The 18,717-nt window shown below is 41.2% G+C and overlaps 1 protein-coding gene across 2 annotated transcripts; it reads left to right on the top strand.

The window, feature by feature from the left end:
* Nucleotides 1-287: 287 nt before the first annotated feature.
* Nucleotides 288-18,489, top strand: LOC115226552 (transport and Golgi organization 2 homolog). Of its 2 annotated transcripts, none has more exons than XM_036515195.1 (8): nt 288-506; nt 7,296-7,458; nt 10,760-10,879; nt 11,780-11,897; nt 12,906-12,970; nt 15,237-15,396; nt 16,585-16,680; nt 18,280-18,489. In XM_036515195.1, exons 2-8 carry the CDS (start codon nt 7,317-7,319, stop codon nt 18,407-18,409), a joined length of 831 nt encoding a protein of 276 aa, XP_036371088.1. In that variant the 5' UTR covers nt 288-506; nt 7,296-7,316; the 3' UTR covers nt 18,410-18,489. The 2 variants fall into 2 exon arrangements, with proteins under 2 accessions (XP_036371088.1, XP_029653413.1); XM_029797553.2 differs by having other exon boundaries at nt 289-482.
* Nucleotides 18,490-18,717: the final 228 nt, after the last annotated feature.

Genomic DNA, 18,717 nt, shown 5'->3' with positions numbered 1-18,717 from the left:
GGGTGAGAAAGAGAGATAGAGAGATAGAAACGGGAACGGAGAGAGAGAGAGGGGGGGTGAGTCAAAGGTAAGAGTAGGATAAAGAGAAAAGGAGATGAAGAGATAGAAGTAGGATAAAGAGGGAGTGGGGGTGAGAATGAGAGATAGAGACGGGAACGGAGAGAGTGAGAGAGAAGGGGGGGAGGCGAAACGTGAAGAAGTATGAGAAAGAGTGAGAGAGAGAGACAGAAACGGAAAGAGTAAGAGTTAGAGGTAGGAGTGAGAGAAGGGGGGAGGAGGAGGCGAAACGTGAAGAAGAAGTGAAAGTTAAGTGCGCCGTAAAAGGTTTACTCTGCGCATGCGTAGTTGTGGGTTCTGTTGGACCAAAATCCATTTCGCGTCGTCCTGCCCGAGTTGGGTGTCTCTCTTTTGGGATCCCTTTTTTTACCTGAAACCTTCTCCACCCGACCAAACGAGGAACGATCTTCACCCGACAACAGACGGTAGGAACCACCTCTACCTCTTTGGTTTACCATTTTACGCTTAATCTTCGTTGAACTTTGATTAAAGGGGTTTTGTTTACATGATAAAGAGACAAGTCCACAGTGAGCCCCTTGTTACCATGGATCCTAACGGGGTTTGCGCCCCACATTAGGGTTCGCCCCGTTATTCATGTGAGACAGTATTAAATGGGGTCCTACTTTTCTAATTATTGCTTCTGCTGTTGTTATTACGGTCGCTATTTACATGTTTGCTGTAGTAGTAGTAGTAGTAGTAGTAGTAGTGGTGTTGGGGGTAATTGTGCGGCCCCCCGTCGTCAAAGGGGCCGTTTTGCAGGTATTTATAAGGGACAGTATTAAATGGGGTCTTGTTTTGCTAATTATTTTTCTGCTGTTGTTGTTGTTACATTCGCTATTTACATATTTGCTGCTGTAGTAGTGGTGTAGCCCCCCCGTCGTCAAAGGGGACTTTTTGCTGGTATTTATAAGGGACAGGTTACTACTAGCGAACAAGTGGTCCCGGTGCGCGCACTCGCGCTAGCTAGTCGTAAGTAGTCGATCCTACAACGACCTTTTAACCCTAAACCGAACCCTAACCCTGACCTTAGTTTGTTTATAAAAAATAATTTATTTGGTTAATATAGGGCGTAACAAATATCAGAAAATCAAAAACAAAATGTGTGTAATAGGTGTAAAACAACTTCCTATGAACGAATATGAAAAAAAAATTCGCGCACGCGAAAGGGGGGGGGGCGCGGGAGAGGCCTCGGAAAATTCACATCGGGAAGTCCGAAAGCGTCTGAGGAGCTGACCCGGGCACCAAAACAAAAAAAAAATAGTGTAAAATATGTGTAAAACAACTTGCTCTAAACGAATATGACAAAAAAAATGCGCTCTCGCGAAAGAGGGGTGGGGGAGAGGCCTCGGAATATTTATATCGGGAATTTCCGAAAGCGTCTGAACCGGGCACAAAACAAAACAAAACAGCGTAATAGGTGTAAAACAACTTGCTCTAAACGACTATCATGAAAAAAATGCGCGCTCGCGAAAGGGGGGTGGGGGAGAGGCTTCGGAAATTTCACATCTTCATCCACGGCTTTAAACTAAGAAAAAATAGTGTAATTGTGTGTAAAACTACTTGTTCTAAACGAGTGTATCAAGAACACACACTCACACATGAATCATAACTCCGTATTTCGCAAAAAAAAAAAATAAGAGAAGAAATTCTGGAAAAAGTGAAGAAATGTTGGATCTCCGCCATGTGAATCAAAATACGTGTCAGAAACATCTTGAAATACTACAGAAATTATGTTACGAAAATGATAATGTATACATACCTCTTTGAGTGGTCCATCGATAATGATGATAAAGAAATGAGTTGGATTTGAACTCAGAATATTGACTAACACAACTACATACTACAAGACTCAAAATATTCAGCCAAGTCACCACCCTTTAACTACAATAATAATAACATCATAACATAACAGCCAAAGATTTATTTTGTTTCTGAAAAATTTATTTGTTCTTCTCTTTATTATTTTTTTTTGCGAAATACGGAGTTTATGATTCATGTGTGAGTGTGTGTTCTTGATACTCGTTTTAGAACAAGTAGTTTTACACCAATTACACTATTTTTTCTTAGTTTTAAAGGCGTGGACTGAAGATGTGAAATTTCCGAACCTCTCCCCCCCCCCCTTCGCGAGCGCGCATTTTTTCATGATAGTCGTTTAGAGAAGTTGTTTTACACCTATTACGCTGTTTTGTTTTTGTGCCCGGTTCAGACGCTTTCGGAAATTCCCGATATAAATATTCCGAGGCCTCGCCCCCCCCCCTCTTTCGCGAGAGCGCATTTTTTTTTTGTCATATTCGTTTAGAGCAAGTTGTTTTACACATATTACACTATTTTTTTTTGTTTTGGTGCCCGGGTCAGCTCCTCAGACGCTTCGGAACTTCCCGATGTGAATTTTCCGAGGCCTCTCCCCCACCCCCCTTTCGCGTGCGCGAATTTTTTTTTCATATTCGTTCATAGGAAGTTGTTTTACACACCTATTACAACACATTTGTTTTGATTTTCTGATATTTGTTACGCCTATATTACCATTTATTTCTTAGTTTAAAAAAATTATTTACTTTGCGTTTTATTTACTTTGTTCGAAAAATATTATTTAATTTTCTTTGATATGGATTCAGCCTTGAAATACAAACACACGCGCAAGTCCTTGTAGGATCGACTACTTACGACTACCTAGCGCGAGTGCGCGCACCGGGACCACTTGTTCGCTAGTAGTACCTGGGACACACATTAAATGGGGTCTTGTTTTGCTAATTGTTGCTATTGCAATCGTTATTTATATGTTTCCTGTTGTGATGTTACTGGTAAGGGTGCAGTCCCCCGTTAAATGATTCCCCCCTCTCGTTATTCATGTAAAACCGTATTAAATGGGGTCTTGTTTCGCGTGTTGTTCCTGTTCCTGCTCTTCTTTGCACGGTGTTAGCGGTTGGTGTTGCAGACCTTCCCTCAGACACAAATCTCTACACGAAACAGTCGCCGACCGGCAAATATATAATAAACCCAGTGTTATCCACCACAATAATGGTTCAACTATTAAATCCGTCTTCAAACTGTCCTTCATCAGATTTTGAGGAATAACTCTCAATTACTTCACGAAGGACGAAAAGGATCACGAACCGGATTTTTGTTTTCCTCAGTGAAAGAATTTTCCGTCTAAAAATTTCAATTATTTTTTTAACAAATTCTTTCGTTTTTTTTACAACTTAGTCCCCAATTCCGTCCCCTTTTTCTCGGTTATTTTATTTACTATTTCACTTCACTCAAAAGCCGACTTTAATAGAAAACAGCAGGAGCAAAAAAATACGTACACCACCCGTTTTCGGCGTAACAAAAAACCGAAACCCTAACCCTAAACACCGGGGTGTGCGTATTCTTTACTTTCACCACAGGATACATTTACCTTTATTTTATTGTACACATTTAAGCTCTCTCTCTCTCTCTCTCACACACACACAATCTTGAAGTCATAGAAGAGGAGGGCATAGCTTAAATGCTCCTTTATAGGGGTCCCTTAGAACTGGTAGGAGGAATGGGATAAAGTGATCCCTAGACCGAGAAATCTAGCCCGAATTATAGCAAGCGAGTGAACCTTGCTGAAAGACACCCGTGAACCGGGTGAGAGTGCTAACCCGGACAACAGATTGATATTAACCTTAAAACCCACCGGCTTAACGCAAGGGCAGTACACCGGACAGTTATAGAGAAGCTGAAGGCTCATAGGTCTAAGGCCCATTGCCAATTTTTGTCGGTTGTCGTTTGCTGTCAGTAGAAAAAAAATGTAAAACCTCCAACCTTGCCACTTCGCCCAAGGTTTTTTTGGGGGGGGGCCTTCAATAATGTTACAACAACTCAAAGATTATTTTATTAAGGGCCTCGCTTTCTTCTCGGATATGCACTGGTTTATTATTTGGACTGTAGAATGACAGTGTTAGGAACATAAATTGTGACTAAGGTTTGGTGGAAGATTTTAATTAAAAACTTATGAAAACAGGACATTTGTTCTCAGAGCCAGAGCCAGTTTGGTATCGAAAGGGTTACACACTATTCTACATTTGGGCAGATGCACATTAAAAGCAGTTGGAAGGGTGTGGATTGAAGGAAATTTAGGCTATTATTTCTAGCATATAGAATGACCACATTGAGGTCTCCTTCTCTGATGTCTTTTGCTGATTATTTTTCTTCTTAACCCTTTCGTTACCATATTTCTGTTGAGATGCTCTGTGTCTCTTTCAATTAATTTTAAATATAAGAAAGAATTTAGTAAAATAACTTGGTTATCATTAAGCTAGTGTTAGGAACATAAATTGTGACTAAAGTTTGGTGGAAGATTTTAATTCAGAACTTATGAAAACAAGACATTTGTACTACAGAGCCAGAGGTGGTTTCAGCCGGGTTGGCATCGAAAGGGTTACGCACAATTCTACATTTGGGCAGATGCACATTAAAAGCAGTTGGAAGGATGTGGATTGAAGGAAATTTAGGCTATTATTTCTAGCATATAGAGTGACCACATTGAGGTCTCCTTCTCTCGTCTTCTGCTGATTATTTTTCTTCTTAACACAGCTTAAACTTGAACCAAAAGATCTTTGATATCAAAAACATGACAGAATGAGCATCTCATCTTTTTCCTTTGGACTACATTGTGCAATGTGCCCCATTTTTAATGTCTTATATTCACAAACGAAGCTGATTACCAAAGTCCAAATTATGTTAGGTTTTATTTTGGAATTCTTAAATATTCTCTTTTCTCTCTTTTACTTGTTTCAGTCATTTGACTGTGGCCATGCTGGAACACCGCCTTTAGTCGACCAAATCGACCCCGGGACTTATTCTTTGTAAGCCCAATACTTATTCTATCGGTCTCTTTTGCCGAACCGCTAAGTGACGGGGACGTAAACACACCAGCATCGGTTGTCAAGCAATGCTAGGGAGACAAACACAAACACACACACACATATATATATATATATATACATATATACGACAGGCTTCTTTCAGTTTCCGTCTACCAAATCCACTCACAAGGCATTGGTCGGCCCGGGGCTATAGCAGAAGACACTTGCCCAAGATGCCACGCAGTGGGACTGAACCTGGAACTATGTGGTTGGTTAGCAAGCTACTTACCACACAGCCACTCCTGCGTGCATACATAAATATATATGTACATATAATCAAAATAAGCAACAAGGATATCCAAGGTAGTGTAGTACAATCGTTTCATGCTACTTCATTTTATTAAACAATGTAAGTATTACATCAGTTTTTAAGCTACTTACCACACAGCCACTCCTGCGCCTATTCATTTGTTTGTTTCTACATTTGGTTGCTATGTCTAGCAGTCTGGACGACCATGTAGAAAGGCCTTATTGTTGTCGTCGTTTAACCCAGATTAACTTTGAACCATTAAATTTTTAATAGCAAAAGCATGACTGCATGACCATCCCACACACAGATTAGGCGAATATACAGGAGGCCGCAAAAAAACCTCCCTTGTTTCACAGAACCATTCTTGTGGTGCTACTGACATTAGGCAGGTGGAAATGCCATCTGCTCATAGCTAATGCTTTACGATTTCATCATCGTTTAACATCTGCTTTCCATGCTGGCATGGGTTGGACAGGTTGACTGAGGGCTGGCAAGCCAGGAGGCCACACCAGGTTCCAATCTGATCTGGCAAAGTTTCTACAACTTGATGCCTTCCCTATCGCCAACCACTCTGAGTGTTAGTGGGTGCTTTTTACGTGCCACTGGCACGATAGCCAGTCAGGCAGCACTGGCATCGGCCACATTCAAATGGTGCTTTTTACGTACCGCCAGCATAGGAGCTGGTATCATCCATGTTTGGATGGTGCTTTTTAGGTGCCACCAGCATGGGAGCCAGTCAGGCGGCACTAGTATCGGCCACATTCAGATGGTGCTTTTTACGTACCGCCAGCATAGGAGCTGGTATCATCCATGTTTGGATGGTGCTTTTTAGGTGCCACCAGCATGGGAGCCAGTCAGGCGGCACTAGTATCGGCCACATTCAGATGGTGCTTTTTACGTACCGCCAGCATAGGAGCTGGTATCATCCATGTTTGGATGGTGCTTTTTAGGTGCCACCAGCATGGGAGCCAGTCAGGCGGCACTAGTATCGGCCACATTCAGATGGTGCTTTTTACGTGCCACTGGCACGAGAGCCAGTCAGGCAGCACTGGCATCGGCCATATTTGGATGGTGCTTTTTATGTACCGCCAGCATGGGAGCTGGTATCATCCACGTTTGGATGGTGCTTTTTAGGTGCCACCAGCATGGGAGCCAGTCAGACGGCACTAGTATCGGCCACATTCAGATGGTGCTTTTTACGTGCCACCGTCACAGGGGCCAATCAGGTGGCACTGGTATCGGCCACAACTACAATTTCCATTTGATTGTGATTCGATTGATTTACTTCACTCAACAGGTGTCCTCAAGCACTGCATGTCACCCGACGATTCAACTAGGGTCAAGTCCAGTGTTCTGCTTGGTCGACTTCCTTGTAGGGACTCTATAATTTGTCTTGGCATGATAGTCATCTACCATTCTTAAGAAGTCACGGCCTGTATTTTTCTTAGGGCCCAGTTCTGACCAGAGGGAAAATTTCATTGGTTTTGTGTGAGGTGATGTCAGAACACCATACACTGTGTGAGTGTGTGTCTGTGTATGTTGGCAAACAAGGCCAGGTGAATGAGTGAATGTAACCTGGCCACCTCACCTGGTTCTAATGTCTGTGGTTCGCTGTTATCTTCAGTGTTAGACAGACAATAGGCTTCGTTAGAACTGCAAAAAGAAATGGGGGCTCATTATATATATATATATATATATATATATATATATATACATAACTCTCTCCCACCTTCTTCTCTTTCTTTGTCCTCCAGGGGTCACCAAGTAAGACAACTATTTCTCTGGGTCTGTTCATTACACTCTAACCTCTTGCCTGGTATACAACTCCCTCCTTCGGATCCATTCCTTCTCTCAACTGAAAGGCCTTTGTCTGGCAGGTTACTTGGCAACCCTGCTGGTGCTGGTGCCACACAAATAGTACCCGTGTTAGTGCCACGTAAATGGACCTGTGCTGGTGCCACGCAGAAAGCACCTGTGCCAGTCCAACGTCAAAGGCACCTGTGCTAGTGCCACATACCTCCAGGGGCCGACTAATCTGAACGTCCCCCCATTGGTTGGTTGTTTTGCTACATCTCTCTCCCTTTCTCTCCCAATAGGGGGACACGCTCATCCTGACGATGTGTATGCTCTTCTTCCATTTCCTTGCGGATCCTTCGCCAGATAAATATCGCCTGATCTTAGCCAATGTCCGTGATGAAAGCTGGGATCGGCTCACGTTGCCCCTCGGATTCTGGAAGGACAATCCCCAGTGTATTGGTGGTAAGCAGTATTTCTTGTTTTCTTTTATCTTTTGCTTGTTTACCAGCTCACCACATTAATAATAATAATAATAACAATAATAATTATAATAATAATAATAATTATGATGATAATAATAATAACAGTAATGACAATAGCAATAATAATAACAATAATAATAATAATAACAATAATAATAATAATAACAATAATGATAATAATAACAATAATAATAATAATAATAATGATAATAATAACAATAATAACAATAATAATAATAATAATAATAATAATTGTCACAAACGACACTCTTGTCACAAACGACACAAAAACTTATCAATAGCTTTGTCACAAACGACACAAAAACTTATCAATAGCCTGGATAGACTATAAAAAGGCTTTTGATAGCCTACCACATAGCTGGATTAGGAAATGCCTTGAAATGTATAAGATAGCACCAACTCTGCGAAACTTCTTGACTGTAAGTATGAGATCATGGAGAACCACACTAACTCTGAACAGTGACAGTGAATCCCTAAATGCTGGTGATGTAAAAATTTCGTGTGGCATTTTCCAGGGTGACTCACTGTCACCACTCCTCTTTTGTTTATCCTTAATACCTCTCTCAAAGCTGCTCAATGACGCGCAGTACGGATATAAAATGTTTGATAAAAATATAAATCATCTCATTTACATGGATGATTTAAAGCTTTTTGCAAAAAATGATCAACAACTCAAGGGCTTACTAGCGATAGTCAAACAATTCAGTGACGACATCAGAATGCAATTCGGCCTCGATAAATGTGCAAAGGCTACCTTTATCAAAGGAAAAATGACAGAAACATCTAACGTTAACCTTGACCAACAGAATGTCATAAAAGAACTAGACCCAGCGGAGAGCTACAAGTACCTAGGGGTAATTGAAGGGAACGGAATAAGGCATTCAGAGATGAAGGAAAGGATCAGGAGAGAATGCTATCGAAGAGTGAGAGCAATACTCAAGACAGAGCTGAATGCAAGAAACAGGATCGAAGCAATCAATGCATTAGCTATACCAGTCGTGACTTACAGTTTCAATATTGTTAACTGGTCAATTACTGAAATATGTCAGCTCGACAGAAAAATAAGGAAACTGTTGACAATGCATAGAATGCACCACCCTAAGGCAGATACAGAACGACTCTATCTGCCAAGAAAAGAGGGAGGCCGTGGTCTTTTGCAACTGGCAATAACAATGAAGATTGCTACAATTGGCCTAGACACCTACCTGAAAAACTCTGAGGACTGGATGTTAAAACTTGTCTCAAAACATGAAAACAAGAAAGCATCATACTCAGTCACAAAACAGGCAAAGGAATATCTAAGTGAATTCCGAATACAACCAATTTCGGAATTAGAGATAGACATACAAGAAACAAGCACAGAAAAAGCTAGGCGCATGAAAACCCGTGCCAAAACTGCGGCCTTAGATATTCTGAATAATAAATGGCAAGAAAAACCTCTCTATGGCAAATACCCAAAGAGAGCGAATAATGCAGATATCGACAAAGCCCTGACCCATCAATGGCTAATGGCCTCTGGCTTAAAATCTGAAACAGAGGGGTTTATCATAGCAGCTCAAGATCAATGCCTACCAACAAGAAACTACCAGGCCAACATATTAAAGATCAGAAGCAGTCCAACGTGTCGTGTATGCAAGCAACAAAATGAAACCATTGACCATGTGGTCTCCAAGTGCAGTCTTCTAGCGCCTACAGAGTATCTCAACAGGCACGATAGAGCTGCACAATATATTCACTGGGTAATCTGTAAAAACCTGGATTTGCCCCATGAAAAAAACTGGTGGGAACACAAACCACCCCCAGTGCTTGAAAATGACCACATCTCACTCCTCTGGAACTTCACCATTCAAACTGACAGGAAGATAGATGCAAATAGGCCAGACATCATATTGAAAGACTTCAAACAATAACATGCCTCCTCATTGATATGACTGTCCCAATCGATATAAACGTATCTGTCAGGACCTGCCAAAAACTGAGCAAATATAAAGATCTTGAAATAGAAATCAGCAAAATGTGGAAGCTGAAGACTAAAACAATACCTGTTGTCATAGGTGCCCTGGGAATGATAGCAAAAGGGGCTGATGGCTACCTAACTCAGATACCAGGAAACCCAAAAATGGCAGAAGTTCAAAAGATAGTGCTCATGGGAACTGCTCATATCCTACGCAAAATACTCTCTATGTAACCTCAAGGTTTAAAACAACCATAATTTTCGGTTTAAAAAAAAAAAAAACTTTTTTTTTTAGACATTCATTAGTACAACATCCCCACCCCCCAAATATATGGCACACTAGGCATAACAACAACATGAACTTCCAACCCTGTTGTCTCTTGAGGTCTCTGGGTGAGACTTGGAGCCAACTTGTACAAATATAAAGCAAAAGTCAAACATAGAATAATAATAATAATAATAACAATAATGATAATATAACAATAATAATAATAATGATAATAATCATCATCATCATCGTTTAACGTCTGTTTTTCTGCGCTAGCACAGGTTGGACGGTTTGACCGGGTTCTGGGAAGTCAGGGGCTGCACCAGGCTCCAGTCTGATCTGGCAGTGTTTCTACAGCTGGATGCCCTTCCTAACGCCAACCACTCCGCGCAAGTGTAGTGGGTGCTTTTTACGTGCCACCGGCACAGGTGCCAGGGGAGTCTGGCATCAGCCACGATCGGTTGGTGCTTTTAACGTGCCACCAGCACGGAAGCCAGCCAAGGCGGCGCTGGCATCGGCCACGTTCGGATGGTGCTTTTTATGTGCCACTGGCACAGAAGCCAGTCGAGGCGACGCTGAATAATAATAATAATAATGATAATAATAATAATAATAATAATAATAATAATAATTGTAATAATAATAATAACAATGATAATGATGATAACAATAATAATAATGATAATAATAGTCCTTTCTCTTAACGGCACAAGGCCTGAAATATGGGGGTAGGGGACTAGTTGATTACGTCAACCCAAGTGCTTTCACTGTTACTTAATTTATTGACCCTGAAAGGATGAAAGGCAAAGTCAGCTACAGCGGGATTTGATCTCAGAACATAGTGGCAGATGAAATACCACTAAGCATTTCGCCCAGCGAGCTAACGATTCTGCCAGCTTTGATGATCATGATAATGTTGATATGATGATGGTGTTGGCGGGTGACGGTGATGTAAAGCTGCGTTTAAAAATGTGTGAATTTGTATACCTAATCAACCGACACTGTCTTTAGCTCTTCTGCATGTTTTGTTTCATCAAGGTATGGATCTTATGGAGGGACGAGAAGGTGGAACGTGGCTAGCTGTGAACCGGAATGGTAAATTATCTTGTTTACTAAACATTTACTGTGAAGAACCAGACCCTTCCAAGAAGCATCGTGGTAGGTGAACTGTCCTTGGTTTTGATTTTGTCTTCATTACACACACACACACACACACACACACAAGCTTGAAAGAAATGAAGGTAGTGTGCTTCGCTGGATGTGCAATGTCAGTGTGTCTGTTCGACAGAGTGTAAGCATCTTGAGAGAAAAGCTGGGCATAAGAGGCATCAGATGTGGTGTGCAAGAGAGACGACTGCACGGATATGGTTATATGATGCGTTTGGACGAGGACAGCTAGGTAAAGAAGTGCTGATCTCTAACATTGGAAGGGACCTGTGGAAGAGGTAGACCCAGGAAGACATAGGACGAGTTGGTGAAGCATGATTTGTTTCTTTATTACCCACAAGGGGCTAAACACAGAGGGGACAAACAAGGACAGACAAACGGGTTAAGTCAATTCCATTGACCCCAGTGCGTAACTGGTACTTATTTAATCGACCCTGAAAGGATGAAAGGCAAAGTCGACCTCGGCGGAATTTGAACTCAGAACGTAACGGCAGACAAAATACCTATTTCTTTATTACCCACAAGGGGCTAAACACAGAGAGGACAAACAAGGACAGACAAACGGGTTAAGTCAATTACATCGACCCCCAGTGTGTAACTGGTACTTATTTAATCGACCCTGAAAGGATGAAAGGCAAAGTCGACCTCGGCAGAATTTGAACTCAGAACGTAGCGGCAGACGAGATACCGCTAAGCATTTCGCCCGACGTGCTAACGTTTCTGCCAGCTCGCCATCTCTCTATCTTTCTGTCTATCTCTCTAGCTACCTGGTCTGTCTTTTTAGCTACCTGTCTCTCTATCAATCAATCCATCCATCCATCCAAACACACACACACGCACACATATTTGTATCTCTGTTTCTTACGGCACTCTCTTTCTTTCCATTCCAAGGTCAACTTGTGTCTGATTATTTGAATAATGACCAATATACTGCTGTGTCTTACTCTAACACCTTAGCCTCTCTCCGCACAGATTTCTCACCTTTTACTATTGTCTTAATGGATCTCAGGTAAGTTCTACTGACTTCCTAAAATGTCTGTAGATTATTATTATTATTATTATTATTATTACTACTATTATTATTATTTGATGTCAGTGTTGCCTTTCATCCTTTCAGTGTTGATTAAACAAGTACCAGTTATGCACTGGGGCCGATGTAATCAACTTAATTCCTTCCCCCAAATTTGAAGCCTTGTGCCTACAATAGAAAAAATTATTATTATTATTATTATTATTATAAAGGCTGTGAGCTGGCAGAATCATTAGCACGCCAGGTGAAATGCTTAGCAGTATTTCGCCCGCTGTGTTCTGAGTTCAAATTCCACTGAGGTCGACTTTGCTTTTCATCCTTTCAGGGTCGGTAAATTAAATACCAGTTATGCACTGGGGTCGATGTAATCGACTAGTCCCCTCCCCGCAAAACTTCAAGGCCTTGCACCTTCAGCAGAAAGGATTATTATTATTATTATTTTTATTATTAGAAGGTGTCGAACTGGCAGTATTGTTAATTCACTGGGCAAAATGCTTAGCACCATTTCGTGTGTCTTTGTTCTGTGTCTAGGTTGTCATTTGAGGGGTGCAGAGGTGCCTTTGGCGTTGAGATGGCACAGGTGCTTTCTGCGTGGAACCAGCGCAGGTCCATTTTATGTGGCACGGGCACATGTGCTCCATATGTGGCACTAGCAGAGGTGCCTTTGGCGTTGAGATGGCACAGGTGCTTTCTGCATGGAACCAGCACAGGTCCATTTTATGTGGTACCAGCACAGGTACTATGTGTGTGGCACCAGCACCAGCAGGGTTGCCAAGTAACCTTCCGGACAAAGGCCTCTCAGCTGAGAGAAGGAATGGATCCGAAGGAGGGAGTTGTATACCAGGCAAGAGTTTAGAGTGTAATGGACAGACACCGAGAGATAGTTGTCTTACTTGGTGACCCCTGGAGGACAAAGAAAGAGAAGAAGGTGGGAGACAGTTATGTATATATATATATATTTAAATGAGCCCCCATTTCTTTTTGCAGTTCTAACGAAGCCTATTGTCTGTCTAACACTGAAGATAACAGCGAACCACAGACATTAGAACCAGGTGAGGTGGCCAGGTTACATTCACTCATTCACCTGGCCTTGTTTGCCAGCATACACACATATACACTCACACACACAAATTTATGCATAAACACATACAAATCTACATATATACACACAAGTGTCTTAGACACACAGATGCTCGCACACACACACGTGTACACATGCGTGCACATTAATCTACATAAACATACACACTTGCACACAGATACACATAAATACATACAGACACATGCATGTACGCACATTCATACACAGACACCCAAAATGTTGGGGAGACAAACACACATACATCTATAAACAAAGGGCTTCTTCCAGTTTCCGTTGTATGGCAATGTGTAATTCTGGCAGATTCCTTTTGCCAACATGGCCAAACATCAAGAAATACAGCAGACATACCACAATTACAAGTTTAACATACACACACACACACACATGTATATATACATATATACATATATATAATCAAAATATTACTTCTAACCTTATAGCAGTTAGATACAGCCATAGCTTGGTCAGTCAGTGGTTGGACTTCACTACCTCATATGTTCTTAAAATTTAAATCTACATCTTTGTCTATATATCTACCTTCTCTATAATGTTGCCACTTGATATGAAAATTTTTGTATTAATGGAAAACCTCTATAATTGGCTGATGAGCACTCAGCATCTTAAATCTGTTGTAATACTTACAACTTTTAATAAAATGATGTAGTGCGAAACGATCGTACCAAATAACCGGAGTCGTTCTTGTTGCTTATTTTGATTATAATCACCCCACAAATTTTTATGGATAACACCATACAAAATTCTGGTGCATCTAAATTAAGTACCATATTCAATCGAATCTAAATTTTTGCTGTACATATATATATATCACCATCATCATATATATATATATATATATAACGGGAAGCTTTATGAAAATAAACAAAAGACGAAGGCAGGTGGAAAACAAACGAACAATTGTATTAGTATGGCGCTCAGGAAATATAAATAAAACAAGTCTTTAACGTTTCGAGCCTACGCTCTTCAACAGAAAGATACACAGAGAGAGAAAAACACAGAAGAAGGAGAGAAAAAAAATGCGTGCAGTAGCTAACGAATCAACATGGCGATCTGATTTCGGCCAGAGGTCAAAGATCAAACATGAGACGCGAGAGCGAAATAAGGGGAGATAATAGGGTTGATAAACGGGTTGAGGGACCAGCTAAAAGTGCGTGGGAGGGGTCTGGATGTGTGTATGTATAGGGTTGGTGTATGTATTAGTATGTATAAGGGTGTGTGGGTATGAGAAGTATTAGTGCGTAAGATTGGTCTGGACGTGCGTATGTATGGGGTTGGTGTATGTATTAGTATGTATTAGTACGTATTGGTATGTATAGGTGTGTGTGTGTGTGTGTGAGAGAGTATAAGTGCGTATAAGTGAGAGAGTATAAGTGCGTATATATATATATATATATATATACATATGTATGTGTGTGTATTATATATATATATACACATATATACAACGGGCTTCTTTCAGTTTCCGTCTACCAAATCCACTCACAAGGCATTGGTCGGCCCAAGGCTATAGCAGAAGACACTTGCCCAAGTGCCATGCAGTGGGACTGAACCTGGAACCATGTGGTTGGTTAGCAAGCTACTTACCACAAAGCCACTCCTGCGCCTATTTACCACAAAGCCACTCCTGCGCCTATTTACCACACAGCCACTCCTGCACCTATATATGTATATTATATAAATGCATAGAGTCTCTCTTTGATGTCTGTGTTGCATTGTGTTAACAGACTTGCATTTAAAATGCTCAGTTTTAATCGAAAGTTGTTAGTTACTAAAATAGCAATACCAACTGCTTATCTCTTCCACATACAACATAAGATTAATGACTATGTGTTATATATATCCAAATAGTCTCTTTTTGAGGTTTGTGTTGTAGTGTTTTAACAGGTTTGCACTTAAAATTCCCACAGTTTTAATCATAACTTGATAGTTACCAAGGTAACAATACAACCTATTTATTTATCTTTCACACACACACACACCTATACACGCATTCATATACATACTCATACACACACCCATATATACACATACGTACTCATATACACACACACCCATATGTACAATCATATACACACATCCACACTCAGACACTGACCCATGCACGCATACACAGCACCCCCCCCCACACGTTTACACGACCATGCTGTATCTCCCCCCTAACACTCCATCTCTCTCTCTCTCTCTCTTTCCTCCACCAGGTACTTCTTATGTGTTTGGAAACTCTGAGTTGCTGCACCCGCTCCAGAAGGTGTGCAAGGGTAAAGAATTATTCGATGACGTCATCGCAAAATACTCCACGACGCAACACCAACAGCAACTCAAAGACAGCCTTTTTCAGATGATGATGAACAAAGAACCGTAAGACCTGCCACCACGGCTCCTTCTTTATCTTTTACTTGTTTCAGTCACTAGACTGCGGCCACACTGGAGCACTGCCCTGAAGACATTCTAGTCAAACAAATTGATCTCAGTACTGTTTTTTTGTGGGTTTTTTCTTATTATGCTTACTCTTTTTACTCTTTTACTTGTTTCAGTCATTTGACTGCGGCCATGCTGGAGCACCGCCTGTAATCGAGCGACTCGACCCCGGGACTTATTCTTTTGTAAACCCAGTACTTATTCTATCGGTCTCTTTTGCCGAACCGCTAAGTAACAGGGACATAAACACACCAGCATCGGTTGTCAAGCAATGCTAGGGGGACAAACACAAACACACACATATATATATATACACATATATACGACGGGCTTCTTTCAGTTTCCGTCTACCAAATCCACTCACAAGGCTTTGGTCGTCCCGAGGTTATAGTAGAAGACACTTGCCCAAGGTGCCACGCAGTGGGACTGAACCCGAAACCATGTGGTTGGTAAACAAGCTACTTACCACACAGCCACCCCTTGCTATTTATTTTATCAGTTACTTTTGCTGAACTGCTAAGTGACAGCAATATAAACACGCCAATACTGATTGTCGAGCAAGGTTGGAGGACAAATGCACATGCGCGGTCGTGCGCACATAATTCAATGGGCTTCTTTCAGTTTCCATCTACCAAAACCACTCGCAAGGATTCGGTTGGCCCAAGGCTATAGTAGAAGAAAGTTACCCAAGATGTCATGCAGGGTGATTGAACCTGGAACCATGTGGTTGGGAAGCAAATTTCGTACCACACAGCCATGTCTGCACCCAGCGAGGTGACACCATTTGAGGGCTAAAGCAATGCAAAAGCGCATTGTGACCAGCAAGGTATAACAACATCTGATAGCTGCTCCATCACGTGATCACACACACACACAACAGGCTTCTTTTAGTTTCCATCTACCAAATCCACTCACAAGGCTTTGGTGAGCCTTGAGGCTACTGTAGAAAACACTTGCCCAAGGTGCCATGCTGTGGGACTGAACCCAGAACCATGTGGTTGGGAAGCAAGCTTCTTAGTGTTCTGCATGCTAATTAATCACGTCATGTTTTTGATAAAACTCTTCCATCCCTTATTTGTCGATGTTTACCAGATTACTTTTTTTTTTAATTTTTATCTCATTATCCAGATATTATGACCAGGAATACAGCCAGAAATTTCCATCCTTCAATTCAACCATTCCTTATATCTATTTCCAATGTGAAGAGGAACGAAGAGGATCAAGGTAAAAAAAGAAGACAGAATATTTCTGACTTTTTAACCTTTAGCACACTGCAGGTGCAACATGTTGTTGTATGAGTTTTCTCCCCTCTCAATGCAACACAATGTGCCTGCAGCTACAGGGGAGATAATTCTACAGTGGTGCAATGCATCTAAGCATGCTTAACAGTGATGTAAGATCACTGCTAACACAGCAGAATATGATATTGACTTATGGAAACGTTTAATACACTTAATAATATACTAGCAGTATCGCCCCGTGTTGCTCGGGTTTGTTTCGACCCTTTAGAATTGGAAATTTTGAAAAGTAAAAATTCTGCATTATGTAGCTTGTTATTCTCTTTAAGTGAACATTTTTTTGGTTGAAATACACCGAAAAATGGCGACACAGCAGTAAAAAAAAATCGTAAAAATAGAGATTTTCATAGAAAAAAAGCACCTTTTGATGTAAATAATTTTTGGTGTTAACATGGTCCGATTTGAATTTTTTCTTCTATGGAAGGAAGAGCAAGCCTTCTATCATACTCTCAATTTTGGTCAACATGCGCCGCAGGGTCTCGGAGGAGATAGCGTTAGTTGAAGGCTGCCACACACAGACAACTTCAGCTTTATATATATAGATTATTTTTATAATGGCATTGTAGGGCAAGTGTGATAGGCTGGATTAGACCTGTCTGAACATAAAGCAAAATATTTGGGCCCAATATGGCTGGTTTATATACTAAATGGTTAAAGAGAGTAGGGAGTTTGTTGATAGGAGATTTGGCTGTTACATTGTGTAAGGTCAGGTGATTAAATAGAAGCTCCCTCAAATGGTTCATCTGGTCCCTATTCTAACCCCTTAACATTTAGATTATACTGTCAAATGTAATGCTTATATATTCATATTGTTTTGAATTAATCCTGCATTATCTCATAGCTTTGATATTTCAATGATGGAATTGTTTATTATAAATATCAAATGGAAATTTGATATTGTAGTTGTAGTTGTGATCCCTGTGCCAGTGGCACGTAAAAGCACCATCTGAACGTGGCCGAAGCCAGTGCCGTCTTCACTGGTTTCTGTGCTGGTGGCATGTAAAAAGCACTAACCGATCGTGGCTGCTGCCAGCCTCCCCTGGCACCTGTGTCAGTGGTATGTAAAAAGCACCCACTACACTCACGGAGTGGTTGGTGTTAGGAAGGGCTTTCAGCTGTAGAAACACTGCCAGATCAGACTGGAGCCTGGTGCAGCCTCCTGGCTTCCCAGACCCTGGTCGAACCGTCCAACCTGTGCCTAGCACAGAAAACGGATACAGGCATCCAGCAACAGGACCTCCGTAATGCTATGATGGACCGTGCGGTCTGGTGTAGCATGGTAAATTCCATTGTCTCGACCACGGTCGAACAATGAATGAATGATGCATGAGTTTGTGTGTATATATATACACATATATATACTTACCTATACATGTGTCTGTCCCCCACCGCCACATTGTAGAGTAGGCGTAAAAAGGCAGATCTGGCCAGTTTTAACATAAGACAGGTCAGATATTTTGGGCTGGGTGTGGCCGGTTTAAACGCGATTGCTTTAATTAATGTAAGTAAATGTTTCTCTCTTCAGGACCCACACTGTGCTACTGGTTGACGGAGACGGGAAAATAGACATCACCGAGAGGACCCTAGAGACACCGATCAAGGCCGGGGAATTCAGCTGGCAGACCTCCAGTTTCTCTTACAGCCTTGCTTTATAGCAAAGGCTCCCACAACAGCAACACCAACAATAATAGTTAAGTTTTCCAGACAACAAACACACAAGAGGAGACAATTTATAAAGTGAGAACAGAATAGTAATAATAATAATAATAATAATAATAATAATATAATAATAATATAATATAATAATAATAATAATAATAATAATTTTGAAGAGCGGTAGAGGTTGGTTGCTTGCATGGCCCATTCCCGGTACACCCACCACCACCACCTCCATTTCCCAGTGTTTGAGTGGGGACTTTAGGTTATCGGTCCCAAAAAGACGAATTGGCAAAGGTGAGATCTG

The sequence above is a fragment of the Octopus sinensis genome, linkage group LG30, assembly GCF_006345805.1.
Source record: "Octopus sinensis linkage group LG30, ASM634580v1, whole genome shotgun sequence".
Classification (NCBI taxonomy): domain Eukaryota; kingdom Metazoa; phylum Mollusca; class Cephalopoda; order Octopoda; family Octopodidae; genus Octopus; species Octopus sinensis.
The sequence above is the reverse complement of the archived record's forward strand: the minus strand, read 5'-3'. Positions and strand labels throughout refer to the sequence as shown.